The sequence below is a fragment of the Papilio machaon genome, chromosome 7, assembly GCF_912999745.1.
Source record: "Papilio machaon chromosome 7, ilPapMach1.1, whole genome shotgun sequence".
Lineage (NCBI taxonomy): Eukaryota > Metazoa > Arthropoda > Insecta > Lepidoptera > Papilionidae > Papilio > Papilio machaon.
The window spans coordinates 6668647-6690359 of NC_059992.1; the positions used below are offsets into that span (position 1 = coordinate 6668647).

Sequence of the window (21713 nt, forward strand, 5' to 3'; positions counted from 1 at the left end):
TTGAAAAATGTATATTTGATTTCTAGAAAAATGTACGCTAGTATACAAGCAAAATACATTTATATTATATACTTTAGAGACTAATCGCCTATATTTTTTGCAAATAACTAAGTTGTATCATTTTACGTCAAGACTGAAGTTAGTTGTGAGTTTTGCCGCTAGAGTCGCAGAGATGCCGAACCAGCTGGTTCGTTTTGACAGTGTTCGGTGCACGTCGACTGGTTTGTGTTTGAGTGCCGGCGAGCGGCGCATTCCTTATTCACGTGTTTATCAAAGGATAATATTTCGATTTTTGACCTCTGCAACTTTCTTAGAAAACTTTTATGTAACTTGTGAAAGTTCTATAACAAAGTGAACGGTGACTAGAGAAATGGAGCGATTTATGCCAACTGCGTTTGTTTGATTTAAGAAATAGTTTTGTTCCGTTGTTTTGTGTGAAAAGTATAAGTCGCATTGTATCCGTGCAAAGTAACCTTTCCGTTGTGACAGTTTATTTGTTTTGTTACATTTTGAGACTACCAGCGGGAACTAAGTCAGAAAAGGAGGTAAGGACGAAATATAGCTCTTATTAGAATTAAAACGACAATTGGACCAAATATTAACCAAAACAAATTTATTGCATTAAGTATTAAATGTTGTTACCATTGCTTTAATAACTACATTATAGAACTACGAAAAAGTGTAATGTAACTAGGAAATGTTTGATTTAAACAGGATTTTCAAAATCAAAAGTTATAACACAAATTCAAAAAGAAATTATTTAAAATACAGAAATATGTATAATTTGAATTGACATAATAATGAAGTAATTATACTCTAAAAGCCTAGTTACCTAAACTAAAATTTGACAACATTGAAATCTTTTTCAACCGGCACCACTATTACTTGAATATTAAATTTATAATGCCACCGTAAAAATATTAACCGTTTTTTACAGTTTAAGTAACAAGAACCTGGTAATAAACATGTTGTATAACACTATATTGTGGGTACCTACCTAACCTACAACCATAGCGTTTTTAGTTTTTACCTGAGCTTCTTAGGACGATCTGTAACAAATAGCATGTTTTGATTCAATATATAGCCACCGTTAGTAAATTAATTTTTATACGTAAACAATGAAATTGTTATTAAAACTAAAAAATAAAAGGGATATTTATCGGATATTGCTTATTAGAATTCGGAGAACGAATCGCAAATATACCTTTCATATACAGGTGGTGCTAAGTGGACGGATCAAAGCCCATAGTTTGTTCCGCTATTTTCAATAGAGATCATCCTGTGTACGATACATACGCACCTAATGACGTAGTACAGATTCTTCAGTATGTAATATCTTGCTCTATACTACGTTAATTTAACGAATGCTTAGGTTATAATGAGTTAACCTATGCATACCTAAATATTATGTTTGTATTCTTTTACAGTTTCGTAAAACAAAAACGTTTAGGAGGTTTCAAGTAAAACCTACAACCAGATAAGGACGTAGAAGTAGGTATATATTTTGTTGGGACGACACTAGAAAAATGTTTGTAACAACGAAAATATGTGTTGCTATTCTATAGCAAAGATAGCAAGGTCAAGAGAAATGGAAGTAGAAGTGTAAATACATGCCTTCAATTACACTCAATAAAAAAAAAACATGCCTTTATCGGATCAACTAAGTTATAAAGCAACAACAGATGATGATATTTGTCTGTTAGGTTATTCAATCTATATAGTTGAAGAACTTATATATCCATATTCCCAGATTGTGTTACGCATGATTCACATACATTTGTTTACTGTCGGATGAAGTATGGAATTCGTAGGCAAACTTACAATACTCATAAATAATTTGTTTTGCCTCACAAATATTAGTCACGCACAATGAGTTACTTTTGTATCGGCTCCGATCAGTTAACTGTAAAACGAAAACGAAACGAATACTATGTTAGATATGTAATTAAATTAAATTAACGAAATTATATGTTTAACAGTAATCAGAATTGATAATGTTGATGTTGCACAGGAGAAAAATTTAGAGTAATACCGTGCATTGTAAGATTGCATCCACAAAAACAGTTAAAATAAACCTTAGACCTTAGTTTTTATAGATTACGTGATGATTAAAAAGTTTATCTGTGTTTGTATCGTACTAAAATGAAGTTACTCTAATTGTATTATACCGTTATAAGTACAAACTAGGCTGATGTAAGACGCGTACAGTAATTTACGACAAAAAACAAAAACCGGTATCATTTATGTTATCAAAACTTATTAAAAGTTCTTTGCTGCTAAGCATTTATTAATTACAATGTCTTTTTTTAATTGGAAGTCAATAGTTTTACAATTGTAATCATTCGTTAGCATTACGGCTAATGGCTTTAATTTTTACATCCTATCTTTTATGGCTACCAAACAGATCAAGAAGTTTTTGATGTATAAAAATTTATAGTGCCTCCTGTAGGTATATTATAACTTTTTCTACGTTGAATTATTCAAAATATAGTTGGAAAAAAAGCAGAACATAGAGTTTCTTATCTGTTTTAACAATGTTATAGAAAGAAATGTATCAATTTCTTTATCATGTATCTCTCTCTATTTTTCGAGTTTTTATGACTTCCTTCTCACTTGATGAGGATCACTGCACACCCCTCTAGTCAACGAAGCAGTTCACATTCACATTATTGTATAATATCTATGGTAGAAATGTACATGGGTGCAGCGCAACGTTACAGTAGAATCCCGAATCTTTTGAACGAATAATATCTAAGAAGGGCGAACAAGGATGGTCAGGACACCGCACTAAAAATACACATAGAGTATGCTGTTATAGATGAATCTTAGACCTCCTTTTAGTATGTCAAACCCCACATAACCCTGTCCCCCAGAAGGCAGGGTATCATTCGAAGATTTCCCCCTGATACCAAAAAAAGATCTCTCTTAGGAAAAAAATATATACGGCAAATATATACAAACAAAATGTTATATAGTTTTACATCTACTCGCCGTCTTGTTTCTTACACAGTGCGACAATGACCGACATTACTTATAGACTGACGTTTTCTTCACTTACAATCCAGTTTCTAGAAAATAACATGTATATCTCTCTTTGACACCTTTACACTTAATTATCTGCATTGACTAGAGAATATACTAGAAATGCTTATAAAATTTTATATATTAAGTTGTTGATTTCTTTTAATTTTGGTAATTTGGATTTTAATGAAGTCGCTTAATATCGGACCGCCATTATTTAGTTTATTTAGTGAAAACATTACCACGTTAATTAATTATTTCAAACCGGAATGCATTTCAACTTCGGTTCGATATTAGGCCCTTAAATGAAATATTCAGGGATCAGTTTTATAACATAATTCGTTACGTATCACTGCAACTAACTACAGAGGAAACCTTGAAAGCAGTAGTTAGCGAACTTTGTGGGAACTCGTCGTAACTGTTCCATAACAAATTCATCTTTCTCGAAAGTAAGTTAGCGCCTTTGAAAGCTTAATTACCTGGAAATTTGAGTGAGTCATTGCGCTCAATATTTATGATGTTAGCGTATTGGCTACTGTTTTAATATAACCAAATATACTTTTGTTATATATTCATTATAAACAAAACTACTACATCATTTTTGCAAAGATAAGTCAACTCTTGGATATCACAAACACAGACTTAATTATTTTTTTACTTTTTTATTGTTGCTTGTTTAGTATCTTTACTTTTAAATATAATTTTAGATATAAGGGATTTTTTTTAAGTAGATAGGTACTTCTCCAGAATTATAATTTACAAGACCCTGGGGTATTTTCGTTATACAAAAGAAAATCTAATAAATTTATGCCTTGACAGTATCTGCGCATTGCAAAACGATTGAAGCGTTTCGCGTACAAATCGAATGGCTTTAGAAAAAATTTTAAATTATTTAAAAATTTTATTTTGTAACGAAGTTCCTTTCTATTAATTAGTGAAGGAACCAATGTTTATTCTATGAATAAAAAACTTAAGTTTTCACAAGAAGTACATTTTATTTCTATGAATTTTCGTTATATATTGTCACGTCGTTGCCATGGTGAAGTAGCGCTCATTCGTCGTTAACATACTTACTATGGCAAAAAGTGTCGTGACAACTTTTCGTAAGAATTTTTTCCGTCTAGCCCCCTTTCACAACGCGCGATAAGGAACTTCGTTCCAAAACTTAATTCTATAGATATATTAACCCTTTCACTGTCACTGACTCTCTTGACGAGTTCATCTTCATATGAAAAAATCGTAGTGGAATGGAACGTTGGACGTTGGAATAAATCGTTGGACGTGTTAAAAACCGAGGGATGGTTCGCGTCGCACTTTGTTGATGGCAGAATGCTTGCTCATTCCGTTTTCACCATCTTTGCTAGTGATGATTTACGGACTGCGAACGTTCGGGCGATTTTATAAAAATGTCTGATAGTGGAGGATTTTTATCGACAATTTATTTCCATGTTCTTGACATTTTTATTACATCCCTACGTTTTTAAATTTTTTTAAAATACATCACTGTGAAAATCTTTGTATTAAATTGTGTTATAGATGCGGTTACTATTACAAACACAAACATAGAGTAATATTAAATAATAAACTTATAATTTGAATATGTATTTCCAGATACAGATAATTTCAAAACACATTCTATTCAAATGATTTTCGTTTATTTTTCCAACAAATAAAACTTGAGAATTCAACACGTTTATCTTTCATGACCTTTTCATAGTTGCAATAAAAGTAAATTATTCATGAAATTCTTTCGTGAATTGAATAGAGGATGGCGCGGCCGCTTTATCAGCTATAAAGTTGTAAAGTATTTTGTGCCAGGGAGTGACAGCGGGTACCAGTCTCGTGCCACTCCACAACTTCCAACTTTGATGTTAAACATGGATTAGGCAGCTCGATTCATTGTGCTGTGGTTCTACCTAAAATTAATAAAACAATTAAATAATTTTTTTTATTAAGTAGGTACAGTATTTCTTTGAGTATTTCAAATATAAAAAACAATATAAATTATTCTATTTCTATACTAAAATCCTATCTTTGATTATTGATGAAAACAATCACTTTCGTTGTCATTTCATGACACTCGATGGGTATATCCAAATCATGGTTTTACTTTATAAATATAATTGTTGTATCCATTTATTTTCCGTCCATTTTTATCCAAACACGGTCGTTATCATTGTAATACCATTCGGAAGAGACGGACAAACAAATCTAATATCGCTTTAACGAGCATTCCATTGGCGGTATACCTTTTCGACTCCGCGTGGATCCATAAAAACAACCGATAAGACGTAGTGTTTGTCTTTCTGAGTGTATTAAAAATAACCTGTATAGGATAACGAAGGTTTCCCTTAACGTACAACAAAATACTTTCAAAATTTTTCTTTTAAATGTAATGTATGTGTAATTTAAAAGTCTGTCACTTTCTTATCATTGTGATTTTTACAGATCTTTAAAAAAGATGATTTTCTATTCCATTATGACTTCCGAAAAGAATTGTCGTCATGAAATTGCTGTTGTGGTTACAGCGTTATTCATTGACAAAAGATTTTTTTTTATGTAGCAAGGCCGCTAGACAAATTATATTTACTTACATTTCTAATCTAAAGATACTGTGTTCCTTAAAATGATTTACTTCCAAGTTATATATATTACCGATTATATAACCTCCGATTTTAGTTTACTAGCTGTCGACCGCGACTGCGTCCGTGCGGAAATAAAAAGAAACATAATTAGTAGCATATGTGTTCTTCTTCATCTATGCCAAATTTCATCGAGATCCGTTCAGCCGTTCGCCAGATACCACCAGCAAATATCCATCCATCCTTACATCCAAATATTCGCACTTATAATATTAGTAAGATGAAGTAATCCTCTTTCATTTGAAATGCATTGAAGCGAACCGTAATAAACTATACTTACGATCGAAGCGAAATACATTTGCTGGGTAGGCGGCTGCAGATAAATAGCAAACTTGGCAGGCCACCACTTTCGCTGTATTTTTCCAGCTCGAAGAATGGTATATGGCTTACCAAAGCGCTACAAATGCTGCAACTTTTTTTCTATTCACTGCCGTAAGCTACGATGTTCGCAGCTAAACGTTAATTTACTTCGTCGGATGGTTCAATTTGTATTTGATATTTCAATAGTACAATCAGAGAAGAAATAGATAAAACCTATAACCCTTCTAGTTTATTTATCTGTTTATTAGTACGACACGTTCGCTTTTGGAACATAAATTTGCCTCATAACAAACTAATAAAGATTACAAAATAAAAAATGTATTTTGGAATACACAAATAAAGCAAGATAAAGTTCTTGGATTTTTTTAACAATTTCTACTTTGTTCATCAAGTCTAACTTATGTAAGTTAAAATACGAGTCAGTGTTGGAAATAATTCGATGGCTGGAATAAGAATTAATAACTTTTTAACGAACTACATTACAGAGCTTTTATACCTATTTACTTGTAAACTCACACTCTTACTGTACATTTGACTCGACCATTTTATCTTAACCAATGATTTCCTGCAATAACAGAAATATGCAAGGGAATGAAGATCTTATACGCTATAAATAAACAACGCAAATAACAGCTAAAGTGCTGTCTGTAACGTTTAAACTTACATTATGTCGTCCATCAATAAAGGTTCATAAAAATTGCTCGGTATAGAAGTAACGCCAGGCTTACTCTGCGTAACGATGCGACGGGATGAGTGAGTAATGAACTTGACAGTGGTGATATTATTGCTCGCCTGTAGGTGGGCGATGTGCATTCCTGTTGCCGACGCAGCTATAAATACCTGCGGCGTGTGTGCGGATACTAGGGAGGTACCCAATATTATCGATATACTACTGGATATTATATTTAGCACTCGGTATATTGTACAAATACAGCAAGAAGAGGTAAAAATTCTCCTCAAAGTGATTGATATGCCGTACCCAAAGCTTTTAGTGCGACTAACGACTAAGTAAACTAACGTAAATTAAATTTCGTGAGGTACCTAAATAATTGGGATGGCGTAACACTGATCAGAAATAAATGAAAGTTATGTCAAATAATTATATATATTCTATAGCACTAGACATGAAGGTAAAAGGAAGACACTAAAATGAAATTCATACAAAAAACTTAAAATATTTGTCATTGGCTATCGATATGTGATAATGGCCCATCTCTGTTGATCTCGACGCCCCTTTCTCTCCGAGCTCTCTGAACACCTCGTACGGACATCTATCATCCAAATGTTACTTAAAAAATAACGTGACCCTCGGGGACACTACGTCTCGTAACTTCAGAGTAGATTAATCGAGACTTTTGAGCCCGAATTCTTATAAATAGATATTTGTGGCTTATACGACTTCATTTTTGTTTATGGATCTTTTATGTTTATTGACACATTGACAAATATACATTGTTACTGTATTTTTGAAGTACCGTTTCTTTTTATTCTTTCGGTTTCTGACCATTTATTATCCCGCCGAATGATGAAATTACATATCACATTAATGTTATAGTTGTCACCTGAAGTATTTAAGCTCGAATTAGCCAATTATTTATTTTATTTCCTGTTTATATTATTACATATTGCAAACATACATTAAAAAAAATCTCCATTTTTATAGGTATAGGCACTATTTAAATATGGAATCTATTAATCTAAATTTAACTGTACAAATTAAATTATATTAATTAATTATATTAATTGCATTTCATAAATTTTATCTGGGATTTAATGGGAACTGATGAAGTGAGCACCACTCTTGTTATCATCAAAAGTAGGGTCTAAAGCTTCTCACTTCTTGCTATATTTTTAAATAACATTAAAGCTAAAAATTGAACTGAATTTTAGCGGTTGACAAATATTAATTATTATCTACTCTCAACGCTAAACCCTTTCCAATTCAGCTTTATGAAATCCGATTTCATTAATTGTTTCGTATAATCCTCTACATTTACTGGTAGAATAGGTTAATAGAAATGGAACGATGTCATTGTTCATTTTTACTCTCAAGCCCTGGTTAAAAGTTAAACCAAAAGTTTTCTGAACGCATGATAATGTCATTTATATAATTAAGTACATTGTAAAGCGTTTTAATCTGTTCCTAATATTTTTTGTTAAAATTATTAAAAAAAAAACTTATTACTCTGGCTTTGATTTTTATATAAAATCTACTGGACGTATTTACTTAAGCGACGTTACAGTTCACTGAAAAGTTTCATTGCTTTTTTTAAAAACGGTATTACTTTTAGAAGAAATGTTTTGCCGACTGAACTAGTGTTGCAGTGATTAAGGCAATCTAACTACTAATAACAGTCACCTGTCCGACTGTTACATAGACTCATTATCATAAAACTAACAGAGTAGAGTAAAGCATTTGCCTAACGATGCGTTCTTATCATTCTGCTAACAATCCAATGCGTCCACTGATAACGTAGTCATTTATCTATATAGGTCCTTTAGCAGTTTACCAATGCAAACAATACTAAGTGATTTTCAATACTACCGTTTTAGTGTCGTTGATAGTATACCTTACTACTTAATAATAGTATAAATGCGAATGTTTAGATGAATGGATGGATTTTTGTTAGAAGGTATTTCCAGAATGGCTGTATGGATGTCGATGAAATTTGGCATAGATGCAGAACATAGTCTAGTAGAACACATTGGCTACTAATAAATGTTTTGTTTGAAGCCACGCGGACGGTGTCGCTGGCGATAGCTGGTACTATAATAATTTGCTGCCAACTCTATTATTTGTGAGATCGAAAAAAAGCTCATAATCTAACTTTTTTAGCCATAAAAGAATAGGTACACAAGTGCAGTAGTCAAAAACAAGCCTAAGTACTTGAAAGCAAATTTTAATTCATACAGTTCGTTAAAAAGTCTGACGTCTGCCTATCGCTTCTTAAATCGATAGATTAGTTACAAATTAATTTTCAACTAGGAATTCAATTCCTTTGATAGTCTTAAGAAACATCCACCATTTTACGACAGAACAAAAGAAATCGTTTGATGTTTAATTAAATAGGGCGGCATCCGTTTGTAAAGGAGAAACTCATAACGGCTTATAGAATATAATTCTACGTAAATGAGTTAAATATTGAACGACTTAAATACGGTATTCGGATCGGAGGAGGTACACAGTTGTATCAAAGTACGACAAGGTTCGCTTTCAGCCTCTGAAATAATATTAATTTTACAGAAGCCCCGAAGGGTATTGTAATAACTTATTCTATCCTTTAATACGTTATAATACACTTAAAACAATAATTGAATATCATTTCGAAGTAATTAGGTTATCGTTATTGTTTCTTTTTTTTTTGTTGAAAAATGTCGATGTAACTTGGAAGAGCGGTAAGGTGGGACCTGAATTAACGATATACTTTCGGATTTAAGAATCCGAAAGTATTAAGTATTAAATTAGGATTGATATAAATAATTTCTTAGTAAATTATTTAAGAGAGCGTCGGTGGCTCAGGGATTAAGCACTTGACTTGCAATCTACAGATACAGGGTTCGAATCCCGACATGTTCCAATATGTTTTTCGAGTTTCGATTTACATATGTACATTTATCCGACATTCTTACGGTGAAAGAAAAACATCGTGATGCAACCTGCACATATCTAAGAAGAAATTCAAAGATATGTGTGAAGTCAACCAATCCACACTTGGCCAGCGTGGTTGACTGTGGCCTAATCACCCCTAAGTTAGGGTAGGTTCGGAGCCCTTCGGTGGGGACGTATAGTGAGCTGATGATGATGATGACGAAATAATTTCAGGTTTTGTGTAATTCCTTAAGTAGGAGATGTTTGCAATTTTACTTGTCTTTTGACATTACTTACATTAGTCATGAGATTGAACAATTTTTGGAACGTCCGCTTTCTGAGTGTGTTGATATTGTTCTTAAGTCGCTATGCGAATTCACAATACAGTCGTTATTGTTGAACAAACAACGCGTATTAAATCATAATATTATAAGATTATCTACACTAGCGTTTAAAAAGTAGGACATTTTTAACCGTCTAACACTATGTATGCAATTAGGGTTTTTTTGCAAAAAATACAATATTCGAGTTTAACACTTAACAGGAACTTGAAATATGTGTTATGATAGAATCACAAAAATAAGCACGCCATTGTAAAGACACTTTTGGTAGAAAATCGATGACAATACAATATCAAAAACATTTTAATTGCTGCGTATTTACTATTCTGATAATGTTAGAACAGTTAATTCCAATCACATCAATGGAAAAATTGAAACATAACTAAGTAAATGTCAAACGATTTAATTCTAAAACATATATTAAAATGTTTTAAGATATCTAACCGCATCCATCAAACCGACTGCTGGGAATCGAAATTGGCAATAAATTTTCAATTTATACAGTCACTGCGAAGTTGTTACGATGTTGCTTCAAATCTATCGGAATAACCGATAAAAAGTCGACTTCGTTTACCTTTAAAGACAGCCTTAAATAGAAAGTCTATATACTACTACTATATAATACTCTATATACTATATAGATACTGAGAAATTAATTTAGAAGTGAAAAAAAGTGTAAAGAGACAATACTTCTCAGACACTCCGGGGAAGAATGCAAATTGGATGATACGTCACACGTCAAAATCGGACATGATATGTCAATACTGAAATAGATACAAACATGAAAGTACATAATTAACAACAAAAACCATTATCGTTTATAAATTATTATAGAATTTCATCTTAACTTGGTTACTTTTCGAATTCTGCTTAATCTAATTCTATTGTTATTTTAATTTTGCTGGTATTTAATTAAGTTGTTAGAAACAAATCTTGCAAAATGTAGCCGTGGTAAATGACGACGAAAAATGCAAAGAGCCGTGACATTCTGCAAGGCCAGTGCATCAAATCGACCGAAAACAACTTGGTCATTGAGATTCGAGCCGTTTCCGTTACATGATAAATAGAAAAGAAAAAACTGGTTGTATAATATTTGTTGAAAGTGTACGTTATACATTTTATACATACACAACAAAACCAAACATTAAATGTAAAATGTGCGTTTCTTACGTCATATTCGTTCCAAATATTATCGTGACAATTTTGTCGGTAAAATTTCATTGGTCTAAATGTTTTTTCCGCAATTTTGCATAAAATTAAAAACTGTTTTCACCCCTGGTAACTTCTATACGAGTAGACATTCGATCATGTTTTAAATACTCGTATATTTTTTAAAAACAATTTTTTTATAGTTGGTATTATTAAAATGTTGACCTTTTCATAACGGCCATGGCGAAGCACTCAGCAAAAGCATTAAAGTTAAAAATGACTTTCCCTTCCAAGAATTAATGTCGCCAATTAATAAATATGGAACCAAAATTTGAATACTCATCCTAATACGATTGCTAAACGGGACTTTTACGGGTCCGGAATAAGATCATTTGTAAAACGAACGCAAGTAATATATCCCAGCAAATTGGCAATTAAAGAATAATAAAGACTTACAAATGTATCTCTAAAAACTAGCTATGTAATTAAATATATATTACATGTAGTAACAATATTTGACATAGTACTATGTTCTATTACGTGTAAGTAGATATATCTATATTATATATATCTAATGCGACATTATCCTACGGCACTTACCCAATCCATTATACATTCGGACTCAATTACATTAGAAGAAATCGTGAGATATTTTATCTCATTGTATAGTCGGTTTGCTTCGAAACACAATCCGTGCAAAACTAGTCCAAGGCCAAGAGTAATAAAACTCAAAACAACCACATAAACTTACCACTCAGACATTTGTTAATAAAGTATCTTAAAATCGCTTAAATTTATTAATAGACCACGTGATTCTTGTAAATTTTACATTACAATTCGTTCACGTTTATTTGTAAATGTCAACCTATATTGAAATTGAACGTCGATAAATATATGTAAGTCGATTTTGTGTTTTAGAATTCATTATTTCTAACAATTTTTTTGTTGATTTTTTTTTCAATTAGTTTTAAAAATTGATGCATCTAATTTGTATTGATTTATATTTCAAATGACTAAAATAACTTATCACGAATTTCTGTCGACGGCTGTGAATGTTAAAAAGTTTTGGCATAGCGTAACAGCTGTACAGTTTTGCAGTGTTCGTATTTATGTACTAGTAAACGTTATGCAGTCAAAAACTTTTGGTGCAATATCTCAGAGACGGCAACTAAGTTTTAATTTATTTCGATTGAAATGCACCGACTATTAGAACCGCGGAAATGTACAATTGAGCAACATTTCTGTGAAATGTCATTAAAAATCAAGACGTCCAAAAATTTAATTGGATTTAGGAAGGCTTTTATTTTAGATAGCGAATTAAATTCTATGGCTAAACACTATCATATTATTTTAGTAAAACAATCTTTATAATTTAAAAAAAAATCTGCGACATTCCGCAGTTACAGTAGTCACATTTGGGTATCAAATGGTTTTTGCTTTCATGTTAAAAAGTCCATTATCAAAGATACTACCGGAAAAATTTATATTTTTAAAGCTTCTATCAGCAAGCTTTAGTAGATAGAATAAGGAAAATATTATCCGCAAATTCCTTTTAATTACCGATAGTAGAATCAATAATAAAAAGTTAACGATTTTGAAAATCTTACTATTAGGGTGAAATATTTCTATTAAATATTATAAGTATACGATGACCTTTCAGACGAGTAAGTATAAATGCCATTAAATCTACAACACAAACTTACTCATGGTTGACCATAATAGAATTATGCGCTTGCGAGTTCTGAGTTACGTCAATGCATTTTTCATTTTTAACTCACTTTGTAAAGTGATTATTGAAATGCAGTCACTTGCATTTGTGGTACTTGAACATACACTGATAATATCCTTAAGGAACTTGTTTTAAAATGCTAATCTACCAAATTCCTTATAATCTGACTCACCGACAAGACTGGCACACACAGAAGCTGTTAAGATCTCCGCCTTATAAGGGATTAAAGAAAACGTGAGATGTTTTGATTGTGTGTACTCGCTTGAATGCTAACTAATTGTTTTTACGATTAAGTTGATATTTATGCAAATTGTTGACAAATAAAATTCACGTAATTTACTACCTACTCAGAATGTAAGTTGTAGAAAACGCATTTTTTTTATAACATTTGATATAACATTGAACTAAAAGTTGTTCAATAAAAGGATCGTCTGTAGAAAAGATTCAATAAATCATATTTTTCTGTCGGAAGCGTGCGAAATATCAATATCGAATGCTATTCATGCTATGAGGGTGTTCGATCTAAATGTACGTAGATAGTAGAGAGTAACAATCATACTACTAAACTTTTACCTACTCTGCTATATATTCTTAAATTGTGATATTTGTAATTGCTTTTATATGTAATTTTAGATTCATGACCTTAGCTGTCATTTATAATAATAAACAAGTTCAAAGTTAACCTGATACTTAGAAGTATTTCACGGCCGGCGATATCAACGAACCATAGCTTTTGCTTTGTTAACAAAGTCTTAGATGACTCATTTCAGTACTAAGGTACATGAGAGATAAGAATGCGTTTTAAAGAAGCTCACTGTTTTACTTGGAAATTCTTGAAATATTACAATGTTTTAATTAGACCCATGGATAAGATGATGAGAGTCCAACAATGGGTAAGTTTTCAAAAATTTGTTAGTACGACACATTTAAATTGGCATAATACTGTGGAGATAAAGTTTGCAATATCTGTTCAGTACGTCAGGAGTTTCAAAGATACAAAATTGAACTAAACCCAAAAAATTTTTGAATTTTAAAATATCTATGATGTGGTGTGCTAATTTATATATAGTTAGCGATTTATCTCATTATTACGGTCTATTACAAGCTTTTAGCGTTTTATCAATTCCGTCTGTACGCCGCACTGCGCCGTACTTTTCGATTGAATTTACTTTACGACTTCCATTAAACGAAAGTGATGCAGAGCGGGGCTTCGAAGGAATGGATTCCTAGGAATGCTTTTAATCCTTTGCGCAGTTAAAGGGTTCGCCTCCTTCATTGAAATTTGATTCAGGCAACTTAAGGTTTGTGGTGTATGAATTAATTTTCAAATATTGCTATTGTTATGTTCGGTTAAATTGTTGGAATTAACTGAACATTTAACGTTGCGGAATTTTGTTACGACGTCTATGCAGGATTATCATTTTATGCCGATTTATAGTTTCATTTGTGTTTATAAAAAATGTCCATCCAAATGTTCAGTGATGTGAATTCATTATACTTTATACTTATAATATTGGTCGCTTCTTATTTATCTTAATTAAATTCAAAATATGTAGGATATTCAAGTTTGTTTTTCTTCTTTTGTCGTATCAATGTAAATGAGTCCTGCATTTTAGTGTATTTTTTCATATGAATTGCAATCCGATCACTAGAAAATTAATCTCTTTAGCGGTGTTCGACCTTTTCGCAAAAGGTCACAATGAAATCTCTCAAAAGCAATTAAGTTGGTAGCACTCAAATCATTTGTTTGTGGGTGGTGCACGTCGCTCTGGTTTCAATTTACTGTGTCATAACCGTTTCTTTTATTGCCTTTGAGCAATCGTGCCGAATCCCGGGAGACGGGTAGACAGAGATTTACTGTTGATGAATTTCTGCATATTACTAAAGTCCCGGGATATTTCGCAGCATTTTGGGCATTCGCTACAACGCGTGCAACAACATTCAGATTCATTAAAAATCTATGGGCTTAAAAATAATATACTTTAATTCATAATCTATGAGGTTATGAGAGAAGCAATTGTCTCATAATTGTGCGAAACCCGTATTGTTGTGGAATGCCACCGGGAAGATGGAATTTAGAACTTTGCTGTATTGAAGGAAAATGGAATTTGGTTCTAGGAATTGTTTCAAAAAGTTATTAAGGATGCTGTCCAATGCATAGAGGGTATACCAGTTTGGTTAATAAAGATGCGTTGGTTTATACTTTTAATAAATACCCTCCATCATCAGCGAGGATAGTTTAGGCTATCATGGTATTAATATCGGGCCGTGCTCTTGTTACGATCGGTCCTACGGTATGAGAGTCCTTCAGTTAAAGTACTGCGCTCTACTCTAGCTACGGAAAGTTTATTACCTACCCCCACTTTAGTACTTTAACGCTAACTCTTTGAAAGACTCGAAAACAGTAATTACTGTTATTCTGAATTATTTTATGCATGTTTCCGTAATATTCATTTAATATACATTTTTATTTATGTAAGAAAATATAATATATTTTGTTTGTAGAAAAATATAAATTGAAATTAATGTAGTAAAAGAAATAACGTGAAAAATTATTTCTCGCTTTTCTATAAATAATGTCATCACATCTTCTGCCTTTAACTCACCAATAGGTAAGATATCTATAAGTCGTAGTAACCCTTAAACCCTTAAACCTTACAATTTCAACCTTTACAATTCCATTATCCCTTGACTTTTGCCTATAGTTTTAACTGTTAGGAATACTGTAATCTCAGTACATACGTAAGCATATTAGTTTAATTAAATGTAATAAAATTATAAAATCTCTTGCAAATTGTATAAAACTGGCTATTTAAGTGTGCAGCTTTAATAGGCTTAGGAAGTATTTAATACTAGCTGTCGCCCGTAACTCCACGAGGAATTAAAGAAAAAACTTATTTAGTTGTATGTGTTCTTCTAGATTGTGTTCTACATCTGTACCAAATTCCGTCTAGATCCCTGCAGCTATTCTGAAGATACCTTGTAACAAACATTCATCCATCCATCCCATCCATTCGTCCCTGAATCTTAACATTGGCATTTATAATACTAGTAAGCTTTAAAATAGTTAATATATCGATTTAAAATGAATTATGTGTGTGAACAACAATTTGTCATTAATAAAAACATAAAATAATATTGTACCAACATATTAGCCGCGTACCCACCTAGCGCACAGGCTCACGCGGCACGGTGTGGACGTGCCTCGGGCGCGCGTTTCCTCGACCGAGTACGGCTCGGCCCCGATCCATCTGTTGTCGGTAAACTTGACGCGCTCAAAGGTGCCTCAGTGAGCGCTGTGCGTTAGGTGGGGACGGTTATGTTTTGGCTCGCGCGCGAAGCTACTTCAAGTTTTGTCTTTTGCCGTGTTTGTCTTCTGTAATTTTGAAATCATGGGCAGTCAGGAGGAGTCCAGTAGGTTTTTTTGATACGTGACTGTTTTCGTTTCTTTAAACAATAAGCAGCTAGGAAAATAGCTGTAGCTGAAAATACACGACTGTCCATTACGAATACTCGCGGACTTATGATGGCTCAGCCTGCCTCGCGAGGCGGCCACGGCCACGCGGAACAAAACTACTGAGGCTGCCGCAGGAGCCATCGCTCGCGATCCGGACACCGAGGCTGCCGCGTGAGCCTGTGCGCTAGGTGGGTACGTCTTCAACTTTTTATGGGACATTCATATTTATGTCTTGTAAATAAGCATAAATGAAACTTTACCCTTAAAAGTATATGCTAAAAGTTCATAGAATCTCTTCTCTGAACGAAAACTATACAGTAAGTCTGATTGTAATTTCAAATTATGTGCCGAAGATATTTTGAAATGTCGCATCTGAATACAAATGGTTCGTTTAAAGCTTTCCTTGCAGTCTGAAATTCCTCATTGAATAGCAATAGTTGTAGCATTGTTTACATCTTGAACGTGGTTTGAAGTGAATTTTAAGTCGCAGTTAAACACGAATAGATATACGATAGACATAAGATAGGACATAGGATTTTTAACGACATGTATCAATGGATTTTACTTTTTCGTGTCAGATAGACGTGCGTTACGTTGAAAATTGTGCTAAATCAAAATCCCAAACTTTTCGTACAACATATACCTATATTATACTCCCTATTCTTGTATCTTAGTTTATAATATCTTAGGATACGATTTATATGTAACTACACTGTAAATAGCTAATATGTAAGCTATTAAACATATAAATTAGTTTTCCTGTGCGTAGTTATGCTCGTTAAGGATTACAATTTGTAATTGAAGCTTCGCTTTAATTATGCTCGCTATAATTCTATCTTAATCTCATAGGTTATGTTGTACAATAAAGACAAATTAAATATGAAACCATATATAATACGGTGTATGTTTGTAATAAAGCATAAACCAATTTAAGCATTTCTATTTTTTAAGAAATGTTTGAATCTTGTGATGTCAATATAATTTTTATAGCGAAAGGTTGCTAATTTGCAAGCGACCACTTAATTTCGACAAAAAAGCTAAATGAAAGTGAAATATAGTAATGGCTGCCATGTTTGGAATTTGTCGTGCCTCTGTTTACTTAATTTAGGCTTTCAAAGGATTGGAAGCATACATCTAAGGCACTCTCTTAGTGGTCACTTAACGAATCTGAGTGCGGTGGATAGCGCCACTAATATTTCAATGAAAATGTATTAACAAAATAGGATTAATGTATACTTCGCATCAGTATAGATTTATAGACTAACAAAGACGAGCTTTGACTCGCAAGAAATTCCCCCAAGCCACAACCACATGGAAATTAGTCTGCATTGTGCCTGACATGTGACAGAGGTTGGTGGGACCTACTGTCTGTTAAGTCTTGTGGTCTGCAATACTAATGAACTAGTACTGTACTTCATTCTATATTTTCACATATGTGTAGATTCAGTGAACGGTTTACTCAAGTACGTTGTCAGAAGTTTCTTGGTTGTGAAATAACAAAAAAAAAAAATTAAAGACTGATAGTAATTTTATACGGAGTTTTCTTTTATCGGAAATCTCTTGATTTATTGAAAATTTAAATTTATGCCAACGATGTGGTGAGCACTAATGTCAGAGGACATTAACGGTGTGTAGTGACACGATACTAATGTTCTAGAACTAGAAACCTTTTAAACTTGCACTTACGTATTCTAATTTTTTTCTTTATCTGCATATCTATTTTTTTAGTTTAGCTTATATTATTGTTTTAAGCTTTTCTCAACAATTTGTAATCGTATTGGTGCAATTATTGTACATAGATTTGCTCAGACAAATCAGTATCTGTAGCTATACCAATTTGACCAAATCTGTTCCTAATGTGACTCTTTTTTACTGCAATAACCAATATAAGAAATAAGGTCGGATACGGGAAGGAAGTTCTATTGTATAACGCATTAACAATGCATCGCATACTGCGGCGGCATTGTCTATAGCACAATGCCTTTGCCAATGATGGAGTTTTTTTTTTATTCTTTCATAAATAAATAGAATTGAGAATGCTTGCATTTTAAAGTATCTTGTCGTTTCTTCGAACGCCGGACATGTTGCCAATAGTGCTCATGATAAATGACGTCATTTGCGACAGTTCCTGTTTTTTACCCGACTAAAAAAAGAAGGTTTTTATTCTGCCGTGAAATGATTTCATTATTGTTTTCGAATAATAATAATTGCACAATTTTTTTCTTACATGTTTTTGTACCGGTGTTTAGACTATGGAAATTCATGGTTAATTAGTGCAGAACAAAAGATTGTAGCAATTCAAAATAAGGTTAGTTTCGGTAAGCTTTAATCATTCTGTTTATGAAGCGGTCGTTTGATTTAAGCCGTAAGTGGAATCCAGTGTAACGACTCACATTGCGGTTGCAACGCTAATGAACCTGGGCCTGATTAAACCAAAAATCAATTACCACTTGGTTAGCCCGCCATATTACATGAATAACATGAACTCTGAAAGCAAGAAACTTATTAAATTTAATTATTCTTACGATACTTTTTCATACTTGCTGAGTCTGGTGATTCCTTTGGACCTACCGATCGATCAGACCAATGGTTTTTTTTCTCATTGTGATGAGAAATACCTGCTGAATATTGTTTCAAAACTTGAAGGACAGTCTTAAATTTTCTCTAATATTAAAAGACTTTTTAATTTCCGGGTAATAACATTTTTGCGGATTTTTATTCAGTTCCGATATCAAGATGTTACATCATATTTGACATGAATTTTATAAAATTTTCGTTGGAAATGAAGTTCTATTCAATACATTTCTAGAAAAGTGTCGACAAGCACAGAAAAATATATATGTATTTTCTCACAGTAGATTTCAATAAGTGGGTTGTGCTTTCGTATTCACGTCCCGTGAATTTTTATGAATATGTACACAGCATTATAAGCAGGGCGAGATGCCTACGCCAGCCTACTCCTACTTGACGACAAAGAGATCCGTTTTGATATTTCTTACTTCAAAGTAATATGCTTAGGTACAAGTTTCAGTTGGTAATAAGGTATTAAAGTAGTTAAACATTTTTTTTAAGTCTATTAGTGGAAAACTTAAATTCGATAGGTTTATTTAAGAGCTTATTTTTAAAGCTTTTTTTATTTTCGACTGCTACGTTTTTCATTTACTTGATCAGTGGTGTTCTTTTTCAGATCAACACCAGAGTGGAAGACTTAGCGATAGCGACACAAAACAGTGGCGCTATGACGCCGGCGGGGCCGACTTAAGGTCCCGCCACGCTATGGGCTCCAACATCAGCCAGCACTCCTCTAAAGGTCTCAAGGGCCGACGGGCAAGGTCTAGCGGAGATCTCTGCAATGGCGACTCTAAAAGTCAAACTGAGTCTTCAGTATGTGGGTCCGTGGTGGGTGAAGTCATGGGATGGAATAGGTCCCTGCCGAATCATCTTGATGGTAACCGCCACCTAGCGGATTATAGTCGTGTCAACAATAACTATGGAGAACTCGGAACGTATAATCGATGTCAAAAAGGCGGGCGCGGATTGCGGTACAGAGTTTCAAAATCAGGTGAGTGAATATCCTTTTAATATAGTTTAATTAACAACAATTCATTACATCGAGTTAAAAAGTCATTAGTTTTAAGAAGTTTACCAAGATAAACAGTAGATGAAATGAGAGAAATGAACCAGAAAATGTATAAGACAACATTTTTAAATTTTCTTTTTTATAAACAAGAATATTTAATTCAAGGAAAATGTTCAGTTCATGAACTTTAAATGCAAATAATATCAAACGGCTACGTTGATATAAAGTCACGTAGAACTAGACGTTGGCCAGCTTCCACGAACCGCGTCCAGACATTAGCTCAACAAATTGAATAATAGTTTACAAAGAGACCGAAACGGTTTTGTACGTTTAAGTCTGTTTTAATTGCGAACGTAATTGTTTGTTCCTCCTTATTTCACGTTACGTTTTACGACGATTTCCAAAACCATAGAAGACAGTATTACTGCAGAATATGTATTTATACTATTTTATTTCAAACCATTCAAGGTTCAATACGTAATATACTAAATTCGTATCCAGTTTTTTAGAAACACTTTTGCTAATAGTTTTTCATTGAACTTACTTCTTTCTTACATTGAATAAATGACACATGCGAAAGTCTTGCAAAGTTTGCATTTTCCCATAAAAAACTATTCTCCAATGTTGTTTTGTCGAAAAACAAATACTGTTTTATCAAACTAACCTGTAAACGGCATTACAAAGTCACATAAATGTTGTTTATGGTCACATAAAATATCAGTGGTTGCTTTTAGCACACCTCCATCTTCATTATTGCGCAATAGTGGCTAAGAAAGCTAAGTCTTGAGTGTAAGCAGGTAAAAGCTTTGGATTACACGCTTCAAAGCAAGGGTTGCCATTAATAAAAAATAATATCGTGACATCGTTATTTTGTTCTACAAAACATTCACTATATTTTATTTTTTCCATATTTGTCGTTTTGTTTTTCAATAATTGTTTGCAAACAAACACTTTCTTGTGTTAAGAAGGAAATAGAGTTAGAATTAATTGACGTGAAAAATTAATGACGAACTGAGGTCTTAATTGAAACCTCTTTACCACTTAGGACCCTCTACCGTTGGATTAAATGGACGGAGTAATGATATTTTATTTCACAAGAAATTCCTAATAGAGTCCTAATTGCATAAACATTTTCGCACTATAGATATATTTAATTTAGTTTTTTTTTATATATTTTAATTTTTTTGTAAGATATATGAAAATAATTTCTATATCATTAACCCTCAGGCGAGCAAATGTATTAAGTACCTACCTAAATAGCATTACTTATGTTGATAAAATTTATCTTAAGTTACAAAAAAATCACTCAGAGCCTTGTCCATATTTAATTGCATGGAATTACACTTAAGCACTACTTTATTCATATCATTAAAAACGGTACAAACTATCATAAATTCATTGTACATACATCATTTGATCATTCGTTCAGCATGGTTAGAAGATACAAGGTTAGAAAAACGCATATAACTTGCTTCACAAGACTAACATCAATCTTCTTTCTTGTTACACGAAGCCTATGTGTTTTGCTATAATGTTCTTATCCGTATCTAAAGATATTATATCAATGTTGAATCGTAAAAAATGCTAAGAGGCAAATGAACCGCGTATCAGAAGGAAAAATGACTGTTTGAGAAATACAATTCTTTTTCTTTTTCGATGTAATTAGCCACGAGATTGGAAGTAGCACGATTGATTAATAGATGTATGAAACATGGTATTCTTAAAAAAAAGATTAGCTATTTTTTTTCTTTTTAAACTTTTTCTACTGTACTAATTAGCTGTGTCCGTAGCAAAGTATCTTTTTGTGCGTAACCTCGTAACGACGTACCTCTACGTATTTCCAGATTGTGTCGCACTCGCACCTAATAAAGCCTTACGATGTTC

General features: G+C 32.8%; 1 protein-coding gene across 2 annotated transcripts in view; it reads left to right on the forward strand.

Moving 5' to 3' along the window:
* The first annotated feature begins 202 nt into the window (after window positions 1-202).
* LOC106719408 (multiple PDZ domain protein) overlaps window positions 203-21713 on the forward strand; it is a 68082-nt gene continuing 46571 nt past the window's right edge. For both annotated transcript variants that reach the window (XM_045678548.1, XM_045678549.1), the window contains exons 1-2: window positions 203-545; window positions 19437-19811. In XM_045678548.1, coding sequence (XP_045534504.1) covers window positions 19526-19811 — 286 coding nt within the window. In that variant the 5' untranslated portion in view covers window positions 203-545; window positions 19437-19525. The remainder of the gene's footprint in view (window positions 546-19436; window positions 19812-21713) is intronic.